Source organism: Chaetodon trifascialis, chromosome 5 (assembly GCF_039877785.1).
Source record: "Chaetodon trifascialis isolate fChaTrf1 chromosome 5, fChaTrf1.hap1, whole genome shotgun sequence".
Lineage (NCBI taxonomy): Eukaryota > Metazoa > Chordata > Actinopteri > Chaetodontiformes > Chaetodontidae > Chaetodon > Chaetodon trifascialis.
In genome coordinates, this window is record NC_092060.1 from 30,553,641 (window position 1) to 30,575,735 (window position 22,095).

Consider the following 22,095-nt stretch of genomic DNA (forward strand, 5'->3'; position numbering starts at 1 on the left):
GGGCCATCCACGGAACAGCACCCCCATCGGTGAACCAGAATCAAATCCCGGTGTGGCAGGCCCCCAGGAGGAAACACTGGAAAATGAGGGGCTAGAACAGTAAAATAAGATAAAAGGTATAGAAGCTAAAACTGAAGATAAAACAATAGAATGTATAAAATAGACCATAAATAATGACTAAAACATGACTAATAACTGAAAGCCGCCTCCCCGCGTGTTCTAGTTCTAACTTGTGGTATCGTTACAAGGCCAGCACCGGAGGACCTCAGGGTCCGCGAGGGTTGATAGGGTAAAAGTAATGCAGATAAATAAGAAGGCCCAAGATCGTTAAGACACTTAAAAACTAGTAAAAGAAGCTTAAAATCGATCCTGAAGCGCACGGGGAGCCAATGCAGCGATTTTAAAACAGGTGGAATATGCTCCCGCCCTCTGGTCCTCGTCAGCACTTTGGCTGAGTTTTGTAATAATTGTAAGTTATGCATGCTCTTTTTGGGAAGAGCTGGTTCCCAGCCAGGAGACCGAGGCCCTCCAGAGATGATGATGATGATGATGATGATGATGATGATGATGATGATGATGAAATATAACTGAAAAGCCAGAATTAAAGGTGGCCAACAACTTTAAACCTCTGAGCAAACAGACTTAAAACTAATGTTTCAGCAGCAGGTGAGTTAACACAGTGTGGAGTCATCTGACAGGAAAGTGCAGTAAAATGAAGTACTTCATGTTCCAGAGAGTAAGAGTACACAGATTATTACCTTTAATACAGAATTCAGAAAATGATGTTTCAGTCCGGTGATGTTCAGAGTCGTCTGCTCCTCTGCAGCTCCTCAGCTCTGCAGTGCTCAGAGGCACGTCGGCAGCTTCCTGCGCTCTGTTCAGCCTGACACTGTCTCACACTGACATCTAGTGGTCAAGCCCAGCAGCTACAAGTCACACATGGAGAACTCTGGTTTTCTGGGTTTTCTCATCAAAGAACAAAGTAAAAAAAGAAAAACAAGTCCTGCACAGTCAGAAAATAGACATTTATAATGAAAGTATGTGAAAGTCGATGATTTAAAGTGAAATAAGCTGAACGGTGTTTTTAAAAAGGATGAAATGTGCCAAAAAAACAACTCTTGTTCACAGTATGAAGAACATGTGCCAACAGTACAAAGACGTGCATGAATGTGACGTTAATGTGTCGGGGGGGGGGGGGGGGGGGGGGGGTATAAGATAATGCTTAATGTGACATTAAGCATTATCTTATCTTATCTTATCTTATCTTATGATGACAATTGCCAGGTGTAGCTGTTTGTGTGGGCTGAAGCTTGTGATGGAAGACGGTGAACGTAATGATTTTTGGAAATTTCCCCACTGCGGGACAAATGAAGGAATATCTCATCTTTGAAGATGAAGGTCCAGAATGAAACTAATGGACTTAAAGACTTTTTTTTTTATAAATATTACAGATCCTTCTTAAAAACAATCCACGTGTCAGAGTCTGAGCTGTCAATCACAGTTTGTGTCTCAGCCTGCAGCGAGAAGACACCTGAAGACAAGCCAAGCTGTCCACCATTGGAGCAAAGGTCTGTGGGTCCAGAAGATGAAGAGACTCCAAACATCACAGCTGAGGAAGGAGGAAACTAAAGAGAGGAAGGAAACAAACAAAAAGAGGAAGGAAAGGAGAGAGACCATCATTCGTGACACAATAAGAAAATCCTCAGTGATGAGAGGAAAGGAGGGAAGGACAGAAGCGAAGGAGACGAGGAAACGGGATGAAGGGAGGAGGAGGAGTAAATCAATGCTGGAGACTGTGACGCGGAAGAAGAATCAGCCTCGGAGAAGGAAGAAGAAACCCGAAATGAAAGCGTCCCCTCCGGCTCGCCTCGCACTTGTTGAGTAACGTTTACCTCCAAGCCTGCGGCGGCTTTCAGACGTTTTTCCACGCGGTGTGCGGTGTCTTGGTCCCGGGTGTGGAGCTGCTGGCTCTCGGCTGCAGACACACTGAGTCTGCTGCTGAACGCTGGGACTGAAAACACGGCACTCATCCATCTGAGGGACTTCAAACTGCCGCTCAGCATCCCGCTTCACCGGCTCCACATTTCATCTCTTATTCATCGAGCTTCGCGCGCGGGAGCTCCGGAAATCCCAGCGAGCACGGCGCCCTCTCCTGCGAGCAGCGCCGCTGGGTGGCACCGCTGTCTCCGGGCGGAGGGACTCTGATCTCGGCGTGGTGGACGATCTCTCCGGCGTGACAAGACGACGTCGAAAAGGTTGAAAAGCGAGCATTACCGCCTCGTTGAGACTCCATGTTTAAGGAAGGTGGATACACGATCAGTATTTCAACGGTTTGATATTCAGCTGGCCTGTGAGACGGGAAGCTTCGGGAAACACGCCGGTCTCAGCGCCCTCTCTCCGGGCAGCGCCGCTGGGTGGCACCGCTGGGTTCAGCCGGTGGAATGACTTTTCACCGGCGAGTAGCGACTTCACATTTACCAGAAAACTGATCTTGTTTCAATCACGAAGTCGTGATCTTGCTGCCTATTGTGTATTTCTGGACCTGGATCATTAGCCTGTGAGGCGGGGCAAGCTCCGGAACACAGACCGAGCACGGCGCCCTTTCGCCGGGCTGCGCCGCTGTGTCCGGCCCGGTGGGATGTCTCGCCATTGGGGGTGTAATATTTTCTAGAGATCCGGGCTTTTGTGTATCAGAAGTGAACTCGGTCGAACCCCGTGCTGTCGCCCTCCTGTCGGTGAGTTTGTGTGGTCGGGTAGGAGGACATGGCCGACTCCGGCCGGGCCAGACCGGCGGACCCCGCCGCCGCCGACTGCCGGACATCGAGCCCCCTGGCCGTGAAGAAGAGGGCGCAGCAGTCCCCCGGTCTCCGGCCCAAGTACCAGAGCTCCGCACCGGGCCACTGCCTCAGGAAAGTCACCCTGACCAAACCCACCTTCTGCCACAGCTGCAGCGACTTCATCTGGGGGCTCGTCGGCTTCCTGTGCGAAGGTAAGGCTGCGCACGCTGACAGGTAACATCCAGAGCAGCTCGTGCATTATTTACACACAACATCAATTATTCATAGTAAAAACTTGAAGTCATGCTCAATATAAGTGCACATACTGGTGCTCCCAGCGGGGAGTGGAGCACTGCAGCCTGCTCCGCCTCTGGAGCTGCAGGTGACCCTGCACGCGCTGTGTTTGGGAGCCTCCCTCCGCTCAGGTGATGCTGCTGTTCAGGTTTTACCTGCGGACTGACGCAGCTGGATCTGAGGGTGTTCAGAGGACAGATGCTGAGTGTGTGTCCCTGAGTGTGTGTCCCTGAGTGTGTGTCCCTGTGGCCAAAGTCAGTGCACACCAGAGGGGCATCATCAACATCAGCATCAGCACGAGGAGCCACCCGGAAGAGAGCCTTACCTTTCCTCCAGGTGTTCACCTCATCCGTCATCATCTGTCCTGTCATCTTTCCTTCTTTTTCCATATGTTTCCTTTCTTCTTCCCTTCCTTACCGTTGTTTCCTTTCCTTTGTTTACTTTCCCATTTTGTCATTTTCCTTTCTTTTCTTCCTCTTTCCTTCCCTCTCTCTTTCCTTTCTTTTCCTCATCTTCATTTTCCTTTCTGTTTCCTTCTCTTTCTCTTCCATCATTTCTTTTTTCTTCCCTGTATGTTTCCTCTCCTCTCCTTCTTTCTTTTCCTTCTCTTTCCTTTCTTCTTTCCTTCCTTACCTTTCTTTTCTTTCTTTCTTTTACTTCCTTTCCCTGTTTCCTCTCCCCTTCTTTCTTTCTTTCTTTCTTTCTTTCTTTCTTTCTTTCTTTCTTTCTTTCTTTCTTTCTTTCTTTCTTTCTTTCCTTTTCACTGAGCTCCAACTTCATCATGAATTCAACAGATGAACTGAAGAGCTGATCCAAGACAACACACACACACACATAGACTCACACTCCATTCTGCCCAGTAACACACCAGTAGTCACTGGTGTGTGTGTGTGTGTGTGTGTGTGTGTGTGTGTGTGTGTGTGTGTGTGTGTGTGTGTGTGTGTGTGTGTGTGTGTGTGTGTGTGTGAGGAGGTGTAAAGTGTTGTGCAATTGGAGCTGTAGTCAAGTGTGATTTACTTCCTCTGGTTGGCATGGCAACAGGCTGCGTGTTTGCGTGACCGCGAGCAGAGACATGACCATCATCATCCTCTTCATCACAAACAGCTGCAGATGCATTAAAAGCTGCAGCTGAACAACAACAACAACAACAACATTAACACTCGGCTGGATTACGTAACGTTTTCTTCCTCTTTCAGCTGTCACTCAAACTGTGATGTCATCAAAGTGCTTCATCTGCCTGTGGACACACTCATCATCACAAAGCAGCAGATGTCACGTCGACCGAGACGTTCGTGTCTCAGAGTCCCGTCAGACATGTTTATGTTGGATTTATTTCATTTCTGTCAGTATTAGTATTAATAACCACTGCAGTAAGACTGAAACACGAGCAGTCAAAACTGATTAATCATTCGGTCATCGTTAAAAATATGGACATGTATAAAAATGTCCATCACAAATTCACAGAGGTCTTTTTTGTCAGACCAGCAGAGACACAGATACAAAGGGAAGCAGGGAATCAAACACACTTGGCGGCGCTCATCACGCGGTCACGCCTCTCGTCTGCATGTTGAACAAACCAGCTGCTGCTGTGAGTGACCTTCTGAGCGTCGGTCAGCTCCACCGAGGCTTTGCTGACTCACCGTTCTGAGGCGTGAGCGGAGCTGGAAAACATGGCGGACGTGATGGCGCCGACTGAAACTCACTGCAGCGTGTGTGAACGTGAGGTTTCCCACAGTGTGACGGAGAGGAACACCACAAACTACAGGCAGAGGGTGGAGGTGGAGGAGGTGGAGGAGGTGCAGCCTCACCTTACCGTCACTCAGCCTCCTCAGAAGCAGAAACATTTGGCTTCATGTGAACGTCCTTCACGTGACATCAGCACCTTCCTGCTTATTGGACGCAGCGTTTCATCTGACCTCTGCACAGTTTCCTCCTTCTGAGAATCGAGACTCTTTATAAAACCACAGGTGTTCCTCTGCGAGCGCCTGATCTCTGATCAGCTCATCAGTACGACCACACACTGAACGCGTGACTGCTCTGCATGCACGGTGAACTGATGGACTGGAGCTAAGTCTGTTAGCTTGGTCATGTTAGCATGAATTAGCTTAGCTCCTGTTGCTAATATGAGCTATCATGCTATGTCTTCAGTTGGCGAACGGTGTCCCACACAAGCTGTCGACACGTTAGATGAAAGTAACTTTTAAATAATCAGAAAACTAAAAATAAAGAATAGAACAAACTTTTTTGTGTTAGTTGCAGATATTTAATTTGTTTGTGTTACATTTAGCTAGCAGATAGCTTAGCATTAAGCATGCTAACATTAGCTCATGAGCTATTAGCCTTGCTCACTGCTCTCTATGTCCTCTCTCTCCTCTGTCCCCTCCGTCCCCTCTGCCTCCTCTCTCTCTCTCTCTCTCTCTCTCTCTCTCTCCTCTGTCTCCTCTGTCCCCTCTGTCTCCTCTCTCTCTCCTCTGTCTCCTCTGTCCCCTCTGTCTCCTCTCTCTCTCCTCTGTCTCTCCACTCTCTCTGTCTCTCTCTCTATCCTCTGTCTCCTCTGTCCCCTCTCTCTCCTCCGTCCCCTCTGTCCCCTCTGTCTCCTCTCTCTCCTCTGTCTCCTCTGTCCCCTCTCTCTCCTCTGTCCCCTCTGTCTCCTCTCTCTCCTCTGTCTCCTCCGTCCCCTCTGTCCCCTCTGTCTCCTCTCTCTCCTCTGTCCCCTCTGTCCCCTCTGTCTCCTCTGTCCCCTCCGTCCCCTCTGTCCCCTCTGTCTCCTCTGTCTCCTCTCTCTCCTCTGTCTCCTCCGTCCCCTCTGTCCCCTCTGTCTCCTCTCTCTCCTCTGTCCCCTCTGTCCCCTCTGTCTCCTCTGTCTCCTCTCTCTCCTCTGTCCCCTCTGTCTCCTCTGTCCCCTCTCTCTCCTCTGTCCCCTCTGTCTCCTCTGTCCCCTCTCTCTCCTCTGTCTCCTCTGTCCCCTCTGTCCCCTCTGTCTCCTCTGTCCCCTCTCTCTCCTCTGTCCCCTCTGTCTCCTCTGTCTCCTCTGTCCCCTCTGTCTCCTCCTCAGTGTGTAACTTCATGTGTCATGAGAAGTGCCTGAAGACGCTGCGCTCGGCTTGCTCCTGCATGTCTCCGTCTCTGGTGCAGGTGAGTAACAGACAGCTGCTGAGACTCTAAACACATCGACATGATGTTTATTGATCGCTGATCACTGAGCCTGACTAACTGCTGCAGCGATCAATGAAGCAGCGGTGGACAGGGAGCAGCTGTGTGAAGGGCAGAGTGGACTGATGTCCGCGAGCTCCCAGCTGACGGCTGACGCTCCGTCACCCTGTCGGCTCGCGTGTCTTTGTTTCATAGAAGCCTGCGCTGGCTTCCTCCCACAGTTCTTCTTCTCACTGATGAAGGTGTGAACGTTCGATCTGGTCATCAGACGCCGTCTGTTTGTGCACCGCAGTGATCCTGAATGTTCTGGAACACAAACGTCTGTTTAGCGCCTCAGCGCCGGGCCCCCGGGCTCGGGCCCCCGGGCCCCCGGGCCCCCGGGCTCGGGCCCCGTCGCCCGGCGCTTGACGTTAACATGCTGTTACATAACGTGTCATGTTCGGGGTCATTGACAGTGATCTGCTGTTGGGCCACTAGATTCACTTTGTGCAGTTTGTAAAGGAAGAATAAAGCTATTTAAAATAAACAGCATTAAAAACGGAGCTGCTACTCGTCTGTCCTGAGTGTCCTCCGTCCTGAGTGTCCTCCGTCCTCTGGAAAACAGAAGCATCAAGTATTTTCATGCATTTACTGGCTTTTACGTGTGCACGCACACACGCAAGCACACACGCCTCCTCCTGGCTCTGTTAACGCCTCCTGTCGCTGCCCCCTGCAGGTCCCGGTGGCTCACTGCTTCGGTCCGGCGGGTCACAAGAAGCGTTTCTGCTGCGTCTGCAGGAAGCAAACGGAGGGAAACACGGCGCTGCGCTGCGAAGGTCAGACCAGTTTCACCACCAGTAACTCCAGTTTAACCAGCGTGTGCTGTCAAATGAGAGTCACATGACCTTCATCAGCAGAAGTTTTTTTCCTCATTTGTTGTTTAAATATAATATAATATAATTAAATAAAATATATGTATTTGAGTCATTAAACAGAGTTTTCAGGTCAGAAGTGCAGCTCGGTCTGTGAGCGGAGCAGAAACTGAAGCTGAACTGAAGCTCGTTTTGAGTGTGTGTGATGGATTCAGGTCATGTGTGGTTGACGCTCTTTGTGCTGAACGTTAAAACACAACCACATGTGAGAGCGGGTCAACACCACAGAGAGAAGACAGAAGACGGGCTAAATTCAACTTTCACACCTCACAATGAAACAATGATGCTCAACTTTATTTATGAAAGACTTTCAGGACAAAGTTACGAAGTGATTCGCAGGGTTGAAGCAGATTAAAGCATCTCAGGAGTGAATAAAGTCGGACAGTTTGAAATAATAGAAAAGGAAGGAAATCAGGTAGCCGGTGAAGCCGAGAGCCGCCTCAGATCTGCTGCAGCCTCTTCTCTGAAACAGCAGCCGGCTGATGTCAAAGTGAGCACTTTGCATGTCGTTTGCAAAAGTATTTGAATGGGAACATGTTCAGAGACAAGCCGCTGAGCTGCAGCCTCAGTGAACACGTGAAGACCAGGACCAGGACCAGGACCAGGACCAGGACCAGGACCAGACGTGCAGAGACCAGCAGGACGCAGAGCGTTTGATCAGCTGTTCACTAAAACAGCCTGAAGGGACGAAACATCAGCGACTTTATTCACTCCGTCAGACTCTGAGTGAACGTCACAGAAAGAAAGAAAGAAAGAAAGAAAGAAAGAAAGAAAGAAAGAAAGAAAGAAAGAAAGAAAGAAAGAAAGAAAGAAAGAAAGGTTTGAACTGAACGAGATCAGATTCAGTCACACTCAGAGCAAACCAACGGTGACATATGTAGAGAAACCAATCGATCGATCGATCAATAATAATAATACACTGACAAAGCTGCATCAGTCAGCTTTTATCTGGAATGGAATGCCGACATGTGGCTGACCCTGTGACCTCTGACCTCACATTCCTGACACGAGCTGCTGCTGTGACCGGGATGACACTAATGTGTGTGTGTGTGTTGCAGTGTGTGAGCTGCACGTCCACGCTGACTGTGCGGTCTTCAGCTGTGCAGACTGTCGCTGGACTCACCTGGACGTCACTCTGCAGCAGGTGAGTGTGGCTTCAGTTTTTACGTCACGCAGCAGCTGTCGACTGATCGATCGATTGATCGATCGATCGTCTCTGAAAAATCACCTGTAACTAAAGAAATGCTGCGTGTGTGTCTGTGTGTGCGTGTCAGTGAGCTGATGATGGAGGTCGGACTGAAAACCAGTTCAGCACCAGTTGACTGACAGCAGACCAGCAGCCTCACAGACTGGGTTAGGCTGGCTGTCCTCTCATTGGCTGTGGAGAGCTGACAGGAAGCAGCCAGATCCAATCAGAACATAAATGAACATTAATCTGACTTCCTGTCTGTGGCTCTGCTTCATGCTCATTGGTTCCTGCTGAAGACGTCAATCTTTAAAAACAGCTCACAAACACGTTTTTATCTAAAGAGACGGTTCAGTCTCACGCAGGATCTACTTTCTGTCGCTGCAGGATACGTTTCACCACCACTGGAGGGAGGGAAACCTGCCGTCAGCCGCCAGGTGCGACGTCTGCCGGCGGTCCTGCGGCTCATCCGACGTCATGGCGGGGATGAGGTGCGAGTGGTGCGGCATCACGGTAAGAACCAGCTGAACCACGTCACCCCGACCTGATGACGCTGACCAGCAGGGGGCCATTTCCCCCTGAGTTTGACTCACAGGCTGAACACGGTCTGCCTGACGGCCGCTGGGCTTTCACACCCTGAGAGGAGGCTGCAGGCGTGCACACACATGCACGCACACAGACACACACACACACACACAGACACACACACACACACACACACACACACACACACACACACACACAGCCTGCCGAACCTGACAAACCTGCTCAGGTGGTTTTCCAGGATCCTGGCTGGTTTCAGGGTGTGTTTGCATCAAAGCACCAGACTACACGTCCAAATCATTGGTCGCTGATCAGCTCTGTCCTGCGCGTGTCGTTTGACGTCTCTCGTCCTCGCCGTCTCTCTGCAGAGCCATGCGGCGTGTTACCTCAGCGTGCCACCAGAGTGCACTCTGGGACGTCTGCGCTGCATGCTGCTGCATCCGTCCTGCGTCCGCCTCGAGTCCAGAAACTTCAGCAAGATGCACTGCTACCGCATCACCGAGAGCTACAGCCATGACCTGGGTACACACACACACACGCACACACACGCACACACACACACACAAACCACATCCTTTGTGATGCTGCTGACACAAACTGTGTGAACCACAAACATTTCCTGACAGCTTCGCTCTTTGAGCTGTGACATGCAAAATGAGCATTTTCACAATATCCTGATGTTAATAACGCAAACGTCCACACTCGGCCTGCAGAGCGTCCGTCCACAGCTGAAGGGGGACAGTGAGTCCACCAGCAGCAGGTGGACGAGCAGTTCTGCCGTGATTTTGGTGAAATGCCCCTTTAAGTGGTTTGAATGAAAGTGTGTGTGAGAGCTTTTATTCCTGTTAAAATATGAATTTAAGACCAATAATGTCATGACGTTAGCATGCTAACCAGCTAGCTTAGCTCCCAGTAGCTTCGGCTGGGAGATGTATGATGTTAAAAAAGGTTAAGAAGATAAATCGACAAGAAACATATTTTCATTATTAAACAGAAAAATCCAGTGAGATTAAAACACACAAACATCAGAGTCACACGCACACACAGCCGTCGTCAGGTGTTTCAGGTGAGTTCACTGCTCTTTGTTTGTGTCAGATAACTCAGATGACGTCGACGCGTCTGCCGCTGCGTCCAGAGACGGCCCCCCCGCTGCTCCAGAGGCAGGTCAGTCCACCGCCCTGCTGCAGGTTCACACAGCGACGCCGACGTCTCCACGAAGATCACGTCTGTCACGTCGACAATGATGCTGTGTGTGTGTGTGTGTGTGTGTGTGTGTGTGTGTGTGTGTGTGTGTGTGTGTGCTTGTGTGCGTGTGTGTGCGTGACCTACAGGGAAACAGTTTCTTAAGGTGTTTGACGGCGATGATGCAGTCAAGCGGGGCTTCTTCCGATTGGTCTCCATCCTTCGAGCCACAAGGAATGAGGAAGTGGTGGTGAGAGCTCAGCCCCGCCCCTGAAACATGTCCCACAGAATACTGCTGTTTTTACTACTACTACCACTACTGATACTACTTCCATTACTACTACTACTACCATTACTACTACTGCTGCTCCCTCTCCCTGCAGAGCTCGGAGGTTTCTGTGGTAGAAACACATTAGCTTTGAAAGACTTCTGATCGTGTAGAAACAGATGTTAGAAAATAACGGCAGTCAGATTAAACCACAGATTAACAGTGTGCTCTACTTAATCTCAGTGTGGAGCTCTGTGAGCCCTGGGTTCGACCTGTCAGGAGACACACGGTGCCCTCGCCTGTTGATCGGTGCAGATTTCTGGGGTTGAACTCAGCTTTTTGTCACCTGTGGCTCGGTCTTTCCTCACACTGCAGTGCCTGTGTTGTCCTGCAGGAGGCGGCGCTGAGGGCCTTCTACCTCCCTGATGAACCTCAGGACTACGAGCTGCATGAGATTGGCGGCATGCAGCGCCTCCACAGCGACGACATCCTCAACCGTAACGGCGGTCCGGACAACAGGAGCTCCCTGAAGGACGGCGGCGACGCCTGGCTGCTGAGGGCCAAACGCCGAGACGCTGAGGTCATCAAGGTGTACGCAGGCTGGCCCAGGTGAGGCACTCTAACCTTAAACCTTCGTCTTCTGCCGCTGAATTGTCTCTTTGTTTGGCTCAGACGCTGCAGTTTGTTCACGTCCTCACCTGCTGAGTGTTTCAGGTCGGGTGCAGCTTTTGTCTCCGTGTCCGTCTCTACGAGCAGCACAGCGGCTTCAGTCCTCACTGAGGTCCTCAGTCAGCTCGACAGACAGGTAAGATTATCCTCAGAGAGTTTAAGCTCGGACTAAAGTTCAGTTTAAAGTACAGAAAGCAAAGTGTAAACCTGCTGCATCGTCGTCCTGTCGTGTGACCTGCTGTGAGAGAGTGAGTGAGTGAGTGAGTGAGTGAGTGAGTGAATGAGTGAATGAATGAATGAATGAATGAATGAATGAATGTATCGTGCCTGTCGGGGCTCCTGTTGATGACTGTTTGTTGGTTCAGGAGGAAGACGCGTCCAGTTTCAGCCTGCTGGAGGTCTGCATGAGCAGCAAGCAAGGTGAGCAGTAAGGCCAGGTATGAAGGACACAAACACACCAGCGAGTCCTCAGAACATCATCGTCGTCATTGTCATCATCATCATCATCATCATCATCATCATCATCATCATCATCATCATCATCATCATCACAGCCTAGAAGAAAAGCGACCAATAAAACGTCTCCGCTGCTAAAGACTGCTAAAGCTAGGAAACATCTGTCCATTCAACAGCAGTCAGCTTTGTAAACAGGAAGTCACTGTGGCATCACAAGCTAGCAGAACGTCCAAAAAGCTAAAAGCTGAATCTTTGTAAAAGTATTCGTCTCATGTCTGTCTGCACACGTGTGTTTGACAGACATTCATTCAGTTTATAACGAGAGGGAAACACCTGACTATGCTAAGCTAACTGAGGTTATTTAGCTACTCATTCAGTCAAAGCATGAAGCTAACAGACGGTCATGTCCTGTCCATGTTTGTCCTCCAGTCCAGAGACAGACTCTGACTCCTCAGGAGAAGATTCTGGACAAGCTGCAGGAGATCAGGAAGGTAGGAGGAGATCCAGCTCCTGCGTGAACTAACGTACACAGTGAGGCTCAGACCTCCTCATCCAGCCATAGACAGACACTCCTCCCCTCAGCCTGCACCTCCCCTCAGCCTGCACCTCCCCTCAGCCTGCACCTCCCCTCAGCCTGCACCTCCTCTCAGCCTGCACCTCCCCTCAGCCTGCACCTCCTCTCAGCCTGCTCCTCCTCTCAGCCTGCACCTCCTCTCAGCCTACGTCTCCTCTCAGCCTGCACCTCCTCTCAGCCTGCACCTCCTCTCAGCCTACGTCTCCTCTCAGCCTGCACCTCCTCTCAGCCTACGTCTCCTCTCAGCCTGCACCTCCCCTCAGCCTGCACCTCCCCTCAGCCTACGTCTCCTCTCAGCCTGCACTTCCCCTCAGCCTGCACCTCCTCTCAGCCTGCACCTCCCCTCAGCCTGCACCTCCTCTCAGCCTGCACCTCCTCTCAGCCTACGTCTCCTCTCAGCCTGCACCTCCCCTCAGCCTGCACCTCCTCTCAGCCTGCACCTCCTCTCAGCCTCCTCTCTTGAAAAGAGTTTTATCTTCATCATTTCAGTGGAACTGACCCAGCATTTATGTTTCTCTGTAGTCATTTATTCTTTCCACCTGACTGAAAGTTTTGGTCTCACCAGGTTTTTGTGTGATGACGTATTTGCTTTGCTCCTTCACAGAGAAGGTGAAGTTCACCTGTGTTTGGTTTCCCAGGTGTCTCTGCGGCAGATGAGCCAGACTCGCTTTTACATCGTGGAGAACAGGAAGCGAGCGGCGCAGGTCAGCCTGCTGATTGGAGGACTGCCCCCCCTGCTGACTAAAGAGGAGTATGTCCAGCTGATCCAGGAACACCTGACCATCAAGAGTGAGTCAGAGCACCTGAGCCAAATCTACCTGCTCATTCCAAACTGAAGCAGCCTGCTGCTGCGCTGCTGGACCGTTTGACTGCTGTCGGTTGTGTGAAGCAACTGAGAACATTTACTCACCTGCTGTGTGAGACACTTCACTTCCTGTCTGCTTCTTCTGATTCATCTGACCGTGTCTCTGTCCCTGCAGGTCACCTGGTGACCATCAGCCACGTCTACGCCAGTCAAGGTGAGACAGTTGTCTTTTAGGGATGTGTGACATGTTGGATTTCAGGGATGTGTGAAGATGAGATCAAAAAAATCCCAAAGTGTCTTTCTTCTGTCCTGAGCAGCTCTAGTCTTTCAGCGACTGTTTGTTTGGACGCATGTTTCTAATAAATGTCCAACTTGTAGATCTAAAGTTCAGGTTTGTCCCAGAGTTCTTTGCAGCTCATCGTTTCCTGTTCTTGTACTGTGACTGTGGTGCTGTCACACCGGCCTCCTTAAGCACGTCTACGTCAGGCTTCCTTAAAGAGGAACGCTCCACCTGCTGGGCAGAGGTGTAAACACAAACATGTAGACCAGGCGTCTACAACTCATTCCACAAAGGGCCGTGGGGCTGCAGGTTTTTCCTCCAACCAATCAAGAGCACGCAGTCAGACCAGTCAGCTGTCTGAAGACTGAGATCAGCTGATGAAGTGAGTCAAGTCTGGTGTGCGGCTGCTTGGTTGGAAAGAAAACCTTCAGCCACTCGGCCCTTTGTGGAATGAGTTTGAGACCTGTGATGCAGACAGACCTGAAAATGGCTCCTGGACGTCTTTCAGCTCAGTGTTTCCCAACCAGCTTTGAATGCCTGAAAAACATCAATCGATTGATGGTTTGGTTTGAAAATAGTGAGAAATGTGGGCACAGTGAGCCAGTGACACCTTCACCGTAAATATAGACTCTAAAGTAATAAAGCATTAGCATTAGTATTAGCATTAATACAGAACCATTATGTGCTAATGTGCATGCTAATAAGTGATTAGCTAATGTTGAATATGTTCACCTGAACTGACCTTTAAACAGAGATGCACAATCACTGCTCTGTACTTACCTTCCAGGTGCGGCGGCATTGCAGATCTCATGTTTCTCTGAAGCAGAGAGGATCTACATGTTGGCTAAAGACACGACCGTCAACAGCAAGACGCTCACTTCACTCGTCATCCCAGAGATCGAGGTAAGGCACCTGAAGGTCACATGTTTCAGCCACTCACTGAAAACACAGTCGAGTTTCAGACTGAAGGTCGGTGAGCATAGAGGAGACGCCTGACCGCTCATCGTTAGTATTTCTGGAGGTCAAACTGCCGCGCTGCAGTCCACCACGGTCGATCTGATCTTGTAGCTTCTGTTCTGTGACTGTCGCTGTCCTCTCTCAGCACAACAAGCTGGGACAAGACGTCTGTCCTCTGCTGGTGTTCGTCAACCCAAAGAGCGGCGGTCTGAAAGGCAGAGAGCTTCTCTACAGCTTCCGGAAACTTCTGAACCCTCATCAGGTCTTTGACATTTCCAACGGAGGACCGCTGGCTGGGTGAGAGCCAAGTCTGTAACCAGTCCTCAGGACGTAAACTCTGACCGCAGACGTCCTGTTCACTGTAACATGACATGTTCCTGTTCCCTGTTCTTCTTCTCTGGTCCAGCCTCCATACGTTCCGGGAGGTTCCCAGGTTTCGGGTGCTGGTCTGTGGGGGCGATGGGACAGTGGGCTGGGTGCTGGGGGTACTGGAGGCAGTCCGGCACAAACTGGTCTGTCGAGAGCCGCCAATCGGCATCGTCCCACTGGGAACAGGTCAGACCAACACTGCTCCGTGTTAGCACCTACTAAAACCACAACAGGTACTGAAGCGTGTCTTGTCTCGTCAGGTAACGACTTGGCTCGTATCCTGCGCTGGGGAGCAGGCTACAGCGGCGAGGACCCCCACCACATCCTGGTCTCAGTCGATGAGGCAGACGAGGTCCTGATGGACCGCTGGACCATCCTGCTGGACGCCCAGGACATCACTGAAGACGGCAAGGACAACGGCTTCCTGGAGCCACCCAAGGTCTGGTCCAGGTCCAGGACAGTCAGGACCATTAATCCTTGTTAGAACTTCACCAACAGGCCTGCCGATGTTCAGAAGTTCTCTGAGCTTCAGAGCACCGTCATCAGAGTTTTTATAGCGTTCTTCACATAATCTGTTTTCTGAGGATTGTTTCATCTTCATTCTCAGCTGTAGTGTTTTTCTCTCTGTCCCTGATCCATTTTAGATGATTTTTACCTTTCAGTCAGTTTTTCTCAGCAGTCTCTTCACATTTCACTGATCTGTTCTTGATGAAATGAATCACAGACACGTCGGTCTTACAGTAATCCAACAGTTTCTGTCACAGTTCATCGCCTCTTTGTGTCTCAGATTGTGCAGATGAACAACTACTTCGGTCTTGGCATCGATGCAGAGCTCAGCCTCGACTTCCACCAGGCTCGCGAGGATGAACCGGATAAGTTCACCAGCAGGTAACAGTTGACTCACTTCAGTTCACTTCGGGCCGACAGGTGTTCACAGGCTGTTTACCGTCAGCTCCGCTGATTCACTGAGTCCTCCACAGGTTCCATAACAAAGGAGTGTATGTGAAGGTCGGCCTGCAGAAGATCAGTTACACCAGGAGTCTCCACAAAGAGCTGCAGCTTCAGGTGGACGCTCAGAACGTCCCGTTACCCAACATAGAGGGCCTGATCTTCCTTAACATACCCAGGTAACTCACACACATCACACAGGTGTTACTGACAGAGAGAAGGCCATACGACCTGACACTTACCTGCCTGTGTGTGTGTGTGTGTGTGTGTGTGTGTGTGTGTGTGTGTGTGTGTGTGTGTGTGTGTGTGTGTGTGTGTGTGTGTGTAGTTGGGGTTCTGGTGCTGATCTCTGGGGGTCAGAGGTCGATGGTCGCTATGGGAAACCCAGCATTGATGACGGCCTGCTGGAGGTGGTCGGGGTCACCGGGGTCGTCCACATGGTGAGATTAATCCAAACAAACAACAACTCGACTCACCTCGAGCCATGTGCTGCCTCTTTCCAGAGCTTTAAACCGTGTGTGTGTGTGTGTGTGTGTGTGTGTGTGTGTGTGTGTGTGTGTGTGTGTGTGTGTACAGGGCCAGGTGCAGAGCGGTATGCGGTCAGGGATTCGTATTGCTCAAGGGAACTACATCAGGCTGACTGTGAGCAAACCCATACCTGTCCAGGTGGACGGAGAACCGTGGATCCAACCACCTGGACACATCATCATCTCTGCTGCTGGACCAAAGGTTCACTCTGTTTGTCCCTGTTGGGCTTCCATACTTCATCTTGTAAACCTGTGATTTACATGTAGTTTGGTATATTGTGTGAATGTCTGTAGTTTATCTGTAGTGTGGGATGTGTTTTAGTGTCATTTATCTATCGTGTATTTACCTATAGTTTATTGATGGTTGGTATATTGTGTTTGCACCTGGGTTTGTCTGTGATTTGTGTGTGTACCTGTTGTCTATGTGTTGTGTGTATATCTCTTGTCTGTATGTTGTGTGTATACCTGTTGCCTTTGTGTTGTGTACACCTCTTGTATGTGTATTGTGTGTACACCTGCTGACTGTCAGTTGTGTGTATGCCTGTGTGTTGTGTGTATACCTGTTTGTATTGTGTGTATACCTGTTGTGTGTATGCCTGTGTGTTGTGTGTATACCTGTTTGTATTATGTGTATACCTGTTGTCTGTGTGTTGTGTGTATACCTTTTTGTATTGTGTGTATACCTGTTGTCTCTGTCTTGTGTATATAACTGTAGAGTGTCTTATGTCTGTCCCTCTACTGTGTCCTTAAGGTTCGGATGCTGAGGAAGTCCAAGCAGAAGCAGAAGAAATCCTCAGCTGGTGTGAAGGACGGACGTTCTGAGAGTCCTTCCTCCAGAGACGGAGGACACTGATCGACCCATCTGGAAACCAGTGTCTTGCCTTTTACCTGCTTCCTGTTGCGCCTGGGAAGCCATTTTTGTGCCAGCAGCCAGCTGTGATTCACTCATGTAGCTTTGTAGCCACGATAATGTGCTGCAGATCGACTGCAGACTGAGTGAGGTTTAACTTTTACATGCTCATGGTGGGAGGAAGTCCTGGACCACCTTGAGTTTGGCCCAGGTGGGATCACATTTCCATCCTGCTGACCAAACGCTTACAGAATTCACCAAAACATGGCCAACATTCAGCAACTAAAATTGACTTTTTTACCTAAAACACAAGAGTAACGAGTAATTATTAGAGTCATAGTAAGATTTCTGCATAGATTAACAGAGTTGATATTAAAGTTTGCTCAGTACAGATAAGCTTGAGAGTTAAACAGAAAAAAAGTATTTAAAAGAAGTTGTTAAGTTTCTGTGACTGTATTTGTACAGTAAGTAGCAGTACACTCGGTGTCAGTGGATGTGTTGTAATAACTTTAGTTGTGAAAAATAATGTGCAGCTATAGAGTGATTATGGCCTCCGTGTGTCAAAGTGTCATTGGAGAATATGGAGAAACTGAACACTGAAGCTCTCCTGAAGAGTCTGACGGGCAGTTTCTTGAAGAAGCTGTAACCACGTTATGTTTGTCTAAACCACAAACCTCCTGGATGCTGAACTGGTTTTCTTCCTCGTGTGTGAAATGTTGGTTTTAGACAACCTTCACTTTGCAGTGACGCTAACGAACACACAAAAATCAAATAAGAAATCTTTGATTCTCTGAAACCTCAGTACCCACTGTAGCGGCAAATTTCACCAGAGTCAAAGAACTGCTTGAAAAGTAAAGTCAGATCAGTCTGAGCTGAAGATTAGCTGTGAGGCCTGAAGCACAGCGGGCGATGGAAACGCTGCTGTCAGAGCTGCTTTCCTACAAATCATCATCGTGTTCTAATAACTTGGAAAAAGATTTGTTTGTGCAAGATGTTCATAAGTTCTGTGCACGAGATAGAAAGTATATCTTATATCTACATTTACTGGATCCGCTTTGTACTCAGATTAACTTTAACCACTTCAGCTGCTTAACATACAAAAACGAGATTTATAGAAAATCTTCCTAAAAGTTAGAAAACCTAGTGTGAAGAAGAAGAGTAATATTTGTGCATAATTTAAAAAGAAAACTAGCAGCCTGAACTATTTTATAGCCAAACGATCAAAAAATGCTCAAAGAAAGTATTGGACGGCTAACGACTGCATTAGCAACAAATAGCTTGTTAAATTACCGTAATAACGTAATAAGTTAAGTTATGTTACTTTATGTCGTTACTTAACTGATCACTCGAGTCAAGATAACATTATTTTTTAGAAGACTGATCATGTTGAAGAATTAAGAGCTCATATATTCACTAGCTGCAAAACAGCTGAAAGTAAAGTGACACGCTACAGACACGCTAGGTTAGAAGATGTCACATGGTTTAAAAATGAGAACCTGTGCTGCAGCTTTACGCTGTGTTTTCAGTTCACGCTAACATCCTCATCTGGGACGTCTGACTGACTTTTCCTCTCTCTGTCTTGTCTGTTAGCAGTTAGCCTCCTGAGTACTTTACATTAATCTGAGCTTATGCTGAAGGGCACAGCAGCATCGGAATGCTAGCTAGCTAGCTCGTATGCCAAAACAAAACGTTTGTGAAGGAAATGCAGTGTAAGAGTTACAAACGTGAGGACAGGCACCAGAATCTGTAAAGCTAGCTACACTGCTAGCCTTGATAACGGCTGTCAAGCTAGCTTGTGAAAACAAAGGAAGTATTTGAAGGAAGCAGTTTGAGGGTTAAATTGCTCAGTCCAGACACCTGCTGATTTACATTTTAGTACTTGATTTTCAGCATCAATGCTGTTATTGGTCAACAGCAGAGGCTGGGCGACTTTATTTTGCCGCTGTCAGTGTATCCAAAGATCACAGTTCATTTCAAGCGAACTGACTTTGGTGCAAAGTATTTCTGCCATCATTGTTTGTGCGAGTTTTCAGTGAACTCAGCCTTTAAGCCCGACAGGAAACTTCTGAAAGCCTCAGCTGCCAGTTCAGTCTCAAACAGCCTCTGACTGACAGACAGACGGAGGAGGACTTTATGAACTTCGTCCACATTCCCAGAGACGCAGATGGTAAAGAAACGTCTTCTGTAAAGGACAGTTTCTGGACCAGATGCAGGATCTTCTGCTGAAGCTCTCAGCTCTTGATGTAGCCACAACTGTACTGAATCTCTGTACGTTAGTTGTGATATTTAGCTTTTTTTAAAAATTTGAGGTCTAATTAACTGATTTATTTTGACGTTTTTTGGTGCTAGAAGGTAACAGTATGTTGTAGTTCTGTGTTTAAATTCAAGGATCGTGTTTTCATTCAAAGCCTCAAATCGTATTGTAACTTTTATTAAAGGTATTTTATGTGAGGACTGATGCAGGACCTGCAGTTATTTCAGTGCAGGTGGACTCGTCGCAGACGGCTGCATGTAATGAACTGAATGAATAGCGGTTACAGTAAAGGTTTGTGGCTTTGAATGAGTACAGATCTGAGAATGAGTGCTAACTCATCAGTGGCATTAACTGTTCATTTTCATGGACTGGAGTAAACTGCTGAGCTCCATCAGTGGTCATGCTGAAGTGTTTTCTACAGTTGACTCTGTACTGACAGTCGGATGAAGCTGTGAGATGCTTGAACTGTACAGACTGTCAGTGTTTCATCACGTCGTGGAGTACTGTGGTCTGAGTGTTCCTATTACAGCAGCTTTAGCTCCTCTTTGTCCCCACATTAGAGTCCGTCTGTCCGCCGTCACTGTCATCTGAAACAAACTGTGTGAACTTCACCTTCCTGCTGCTCATTGTCCAGAATATTCTGAATTATTTGGTCCATCGTTGGTTTCACTTCATTTCTGTGAAAATCAGCTTACAGAGACTTGAAACCTGCTGCGTTTAAATCTCTGAAAACTCCTTTTTGGTGATGCGTTGGAGGACCGATGGTGTTTACAGAGCTTTTACATACATAGAAAATCAAGCACAGGAGACACTAAGCAAACATCATGTGAATCATTTTTTAAATTGTGTTAGTTTTAAGTATGTGTGACTGATGGGTTCAACAAGAAGTTTCACTTCTCAGCCAGTAAATTTGAAAGAACTGGAGTGAACTGGTAATGGTGGTTTGCAGGAATATGAAGTTCACAGTTTGTCGTTAATGATGTAAAAGAACCAGCAGCCTCGTCCTTAGAGTTACATCTTCAGGCCAAACAGAGCACAAACGGTCCTGCTGCTGATGTTCCATCGCTGAAGGATCGTCTTTTTAGTCCAGAGAAGACATTTTCACTGTTTACGACTTAAAGAAAGTCCAGACTGAAGAGTCAAGTCACAGCTGATTAGGTTCATTTTGACTAATGTCAAAAATGTAAAAGGTAGTTCCTTAAAAGGAAAAGGAAACAGTAAAGGTGTAAAGGAGTGCTGCTTTCATGCTCTAATTATGCACAAATGAATCTGAAGCTAGTTTATGATTTTTAAAGCAAATCCATAACTTTATGTTTTCCATCAGATGGAAACGTTCTGTATGTCCGCTGCATCACTGTAGACACAGATTTGGTATTTTTCACAGTTTTGAAACTCCATTTGAATTTAGAGTGAAACGCTTTTTATTTGTGCACGTTTTGAGCAGTTGAACACATTCCCTCCTGCATCCAAAGCAGTAAATGTTTGGAAAGCCGAAATGTATTTTTTCTCTTGTTTTTTTCTTTGATGCCACAAACTACTTTTATTTGTCGCTGAATGTTAAAATGTGCTTTAACGTGTTTTTTTTCTGCTTCTCTGCGTCCGTCGTGCCTCATAGCGTCTGACTCACCTGTCGTTATTAAGCACCGCCCGTCTGAAACCAGGCCAGGCGGTGCTTCGGTCTGCAGGGTGAAGTCTGCGTAGTGCCTCATCAACACGCTTCGACACCCTCGGTGCTCTGATGTTTAATGTGTGTTTCTGCCGGTGCAGTGGTGTGTTCACCTCTAACGTGCTGAGCTAATGTGCCTCCAGATGTCATCTAGATGTCTCTTTTCTTTTGCTTTTACTATATTTTTAGTTTTTACCTGAAGTTTTATTGAATAGATATGTATATTTTTGCAGACAGAAGCTGTATTTGTTTTTAGTTTAAACTGTAAAGTTTAATTGTAAATTGCACTAATTGTTTTACAGATGCTGTTAGATGTCACGTTCAGGTTATTATGAATGTTGTAACAACTAAAGCTAAATATATAGTACAGATATGTTTAAATAACTGATGTGTTAAATCATAATAAACTAAAGACCATCTAAGAACTAAAGACATTGTGGTTTCTGTCAAATTTCTCTTTCCTCAACATCAACTTTGTGCTGATGAGCTCAGACACAACTCAGATTTATGGGTCAGGGTGCGGATCTATAATCTGCCTTTATTCTATTTTCTCATGAACAAATCCCATGAAAAGACCAGAGCCCGCAACATGTCAGTTCATCTCCTGAAACAGCTGCTCACTGCAGCTTTTAGCGTAGAAACATGAGGAAGTGCGTTTGCTGGGGACATTTTCAGCAGCAGATTATTGACGACTCAAGCTGTGTGTGAATTCACACCCTCATGTGATACATGCACTCTGTCATTTCAAAGTTCTCACAGCCCCCTCCGCTGTAAATCCCATAATGAAACAAAACAGAGTCTGTTGAGTCCATCCCACAATCCTGTGCAATTCTTGAAGTACTTGTACTTCAATATTTCCATTTTATGGCCTAAGAGAGAGAGAGCAAGAGTTGGGAGAGTGTCGCATGCTGATAAGCCCCCCTGAACCATGTGTGCAGTTTGACGTGTCTGAACTCATCATCCATAGGGACGAGCTCTGTTCCTGGACTGAGTGGAACTCCATACAAAGTGTACAAGAACTGTCCCAGACTCCTGCTGCATCTGTGGAAGGTTCTGCGAGTACCCTGTGGAAGGAGTGGGATCTTGGGACTGTGGAGAGTGGCTGAAGGTGTGTGGATCAAGGAGGAAGAGAACTGCAGCAAGATAGACCAGTTCTGCAACATCTTCTTGTTGGGAATCAAGGCACAGATCTTCAGTGCTGTTTCTAACCAGCTGTGTTGCTTCCTGGCAAGTAACAGCTATATCGGCACATCAGTCCAGTTGGGTGGCATTGCATGAATGTCAGACTGCCTTGAACACACAGGTATGGTGACACACCTAATCATGAGGCCAGAGAGAAGTAGGGTAATCTATCAGTACTGTGGTTCCACCTGGCAAATGCTTATGACTCCATTCCACACAAACTGGTGCAGCTCACTCAGACAAA

At 48.0% G+C, this 22,095-nt stretch overlaps 2 protein-coding genes across 2 annotated transcripts in view; one reads left to right on the plus strand and one right to left on the minus strand.

Annotated features, from left to right (window-relative positions):
- canx (calnexin) overlaps window positions 1-22,095 on the minus strand; it is a 283,863-nt gene that overhangs the window by 89,134 nt on the left and 172,634 nt on the right. The gene's annotated exons all lie outside the window — the stretch shown is intronic.
- On the plus strand, window positions 1,824-21,096 carry LOC139331621 (diacylglycerol kinase theta). The gene is made up of 23 exons (XM_070963213.1): window positions 1,824-2,989; window positions 6,127-6,206; window positions 6,940-7,039; window positions 8,194-8,279; window positions 8,709-8,834; window positions 9,233-9,386; window positions 9,960-10,028; window positions 10,196-10,296; window positions 10,709-10,923; window positions 11,029-11,119; window positions 11,349-11,403; window positions 11,869-11,930; window positions 12,652-12,802; window positions 12,994-13,032; window positions 13,886-14,001; window positions 14,201-14,352; window positions 14,462-14,610; window positions 14,685-14,863; window positions 15,212-15,312; window positions 15,405-15,551; window positions 15,701-15,812; window positions 15,949-16,101; window positions 16,651-21,096. Exons 1-23 carry the CDS (start codon window positions 2,764-2,766, stop codon window positions 16,750-16,752), a joined length of 2,766 nt encoding a protein of 921 aa, XP_070819314.1. The 5' UTR covers window positions 1,824-2,763; the 3' UTR covers window positions 16,753-21,096.

Bases quoted from the DNA above. Each gene is read 5' to 3' on its own strand.
- LOC139331621 (XM_070963213.1), top strand. From the start codon at position 2,764: ATGGCCGACTCCGGCCGGGCCAGACCGGCGGACCCCGCCGCCGCCGAC. The intron at 13,033-13,885 runs GTGAGACAGTTG...CTTACCTTCCAG, and splicing joins CCACGTCTACGCCAGTCAAG to GTGCGGCGGCATTGCAGATC. The intron at 14,864-15,211 runs GTCTGGTCCAGG...TTTGTGTCTCAG, and splicing joins GCTTCCTGGAGCCACCCAAG to ATTGTGCAGATGAACAACTA.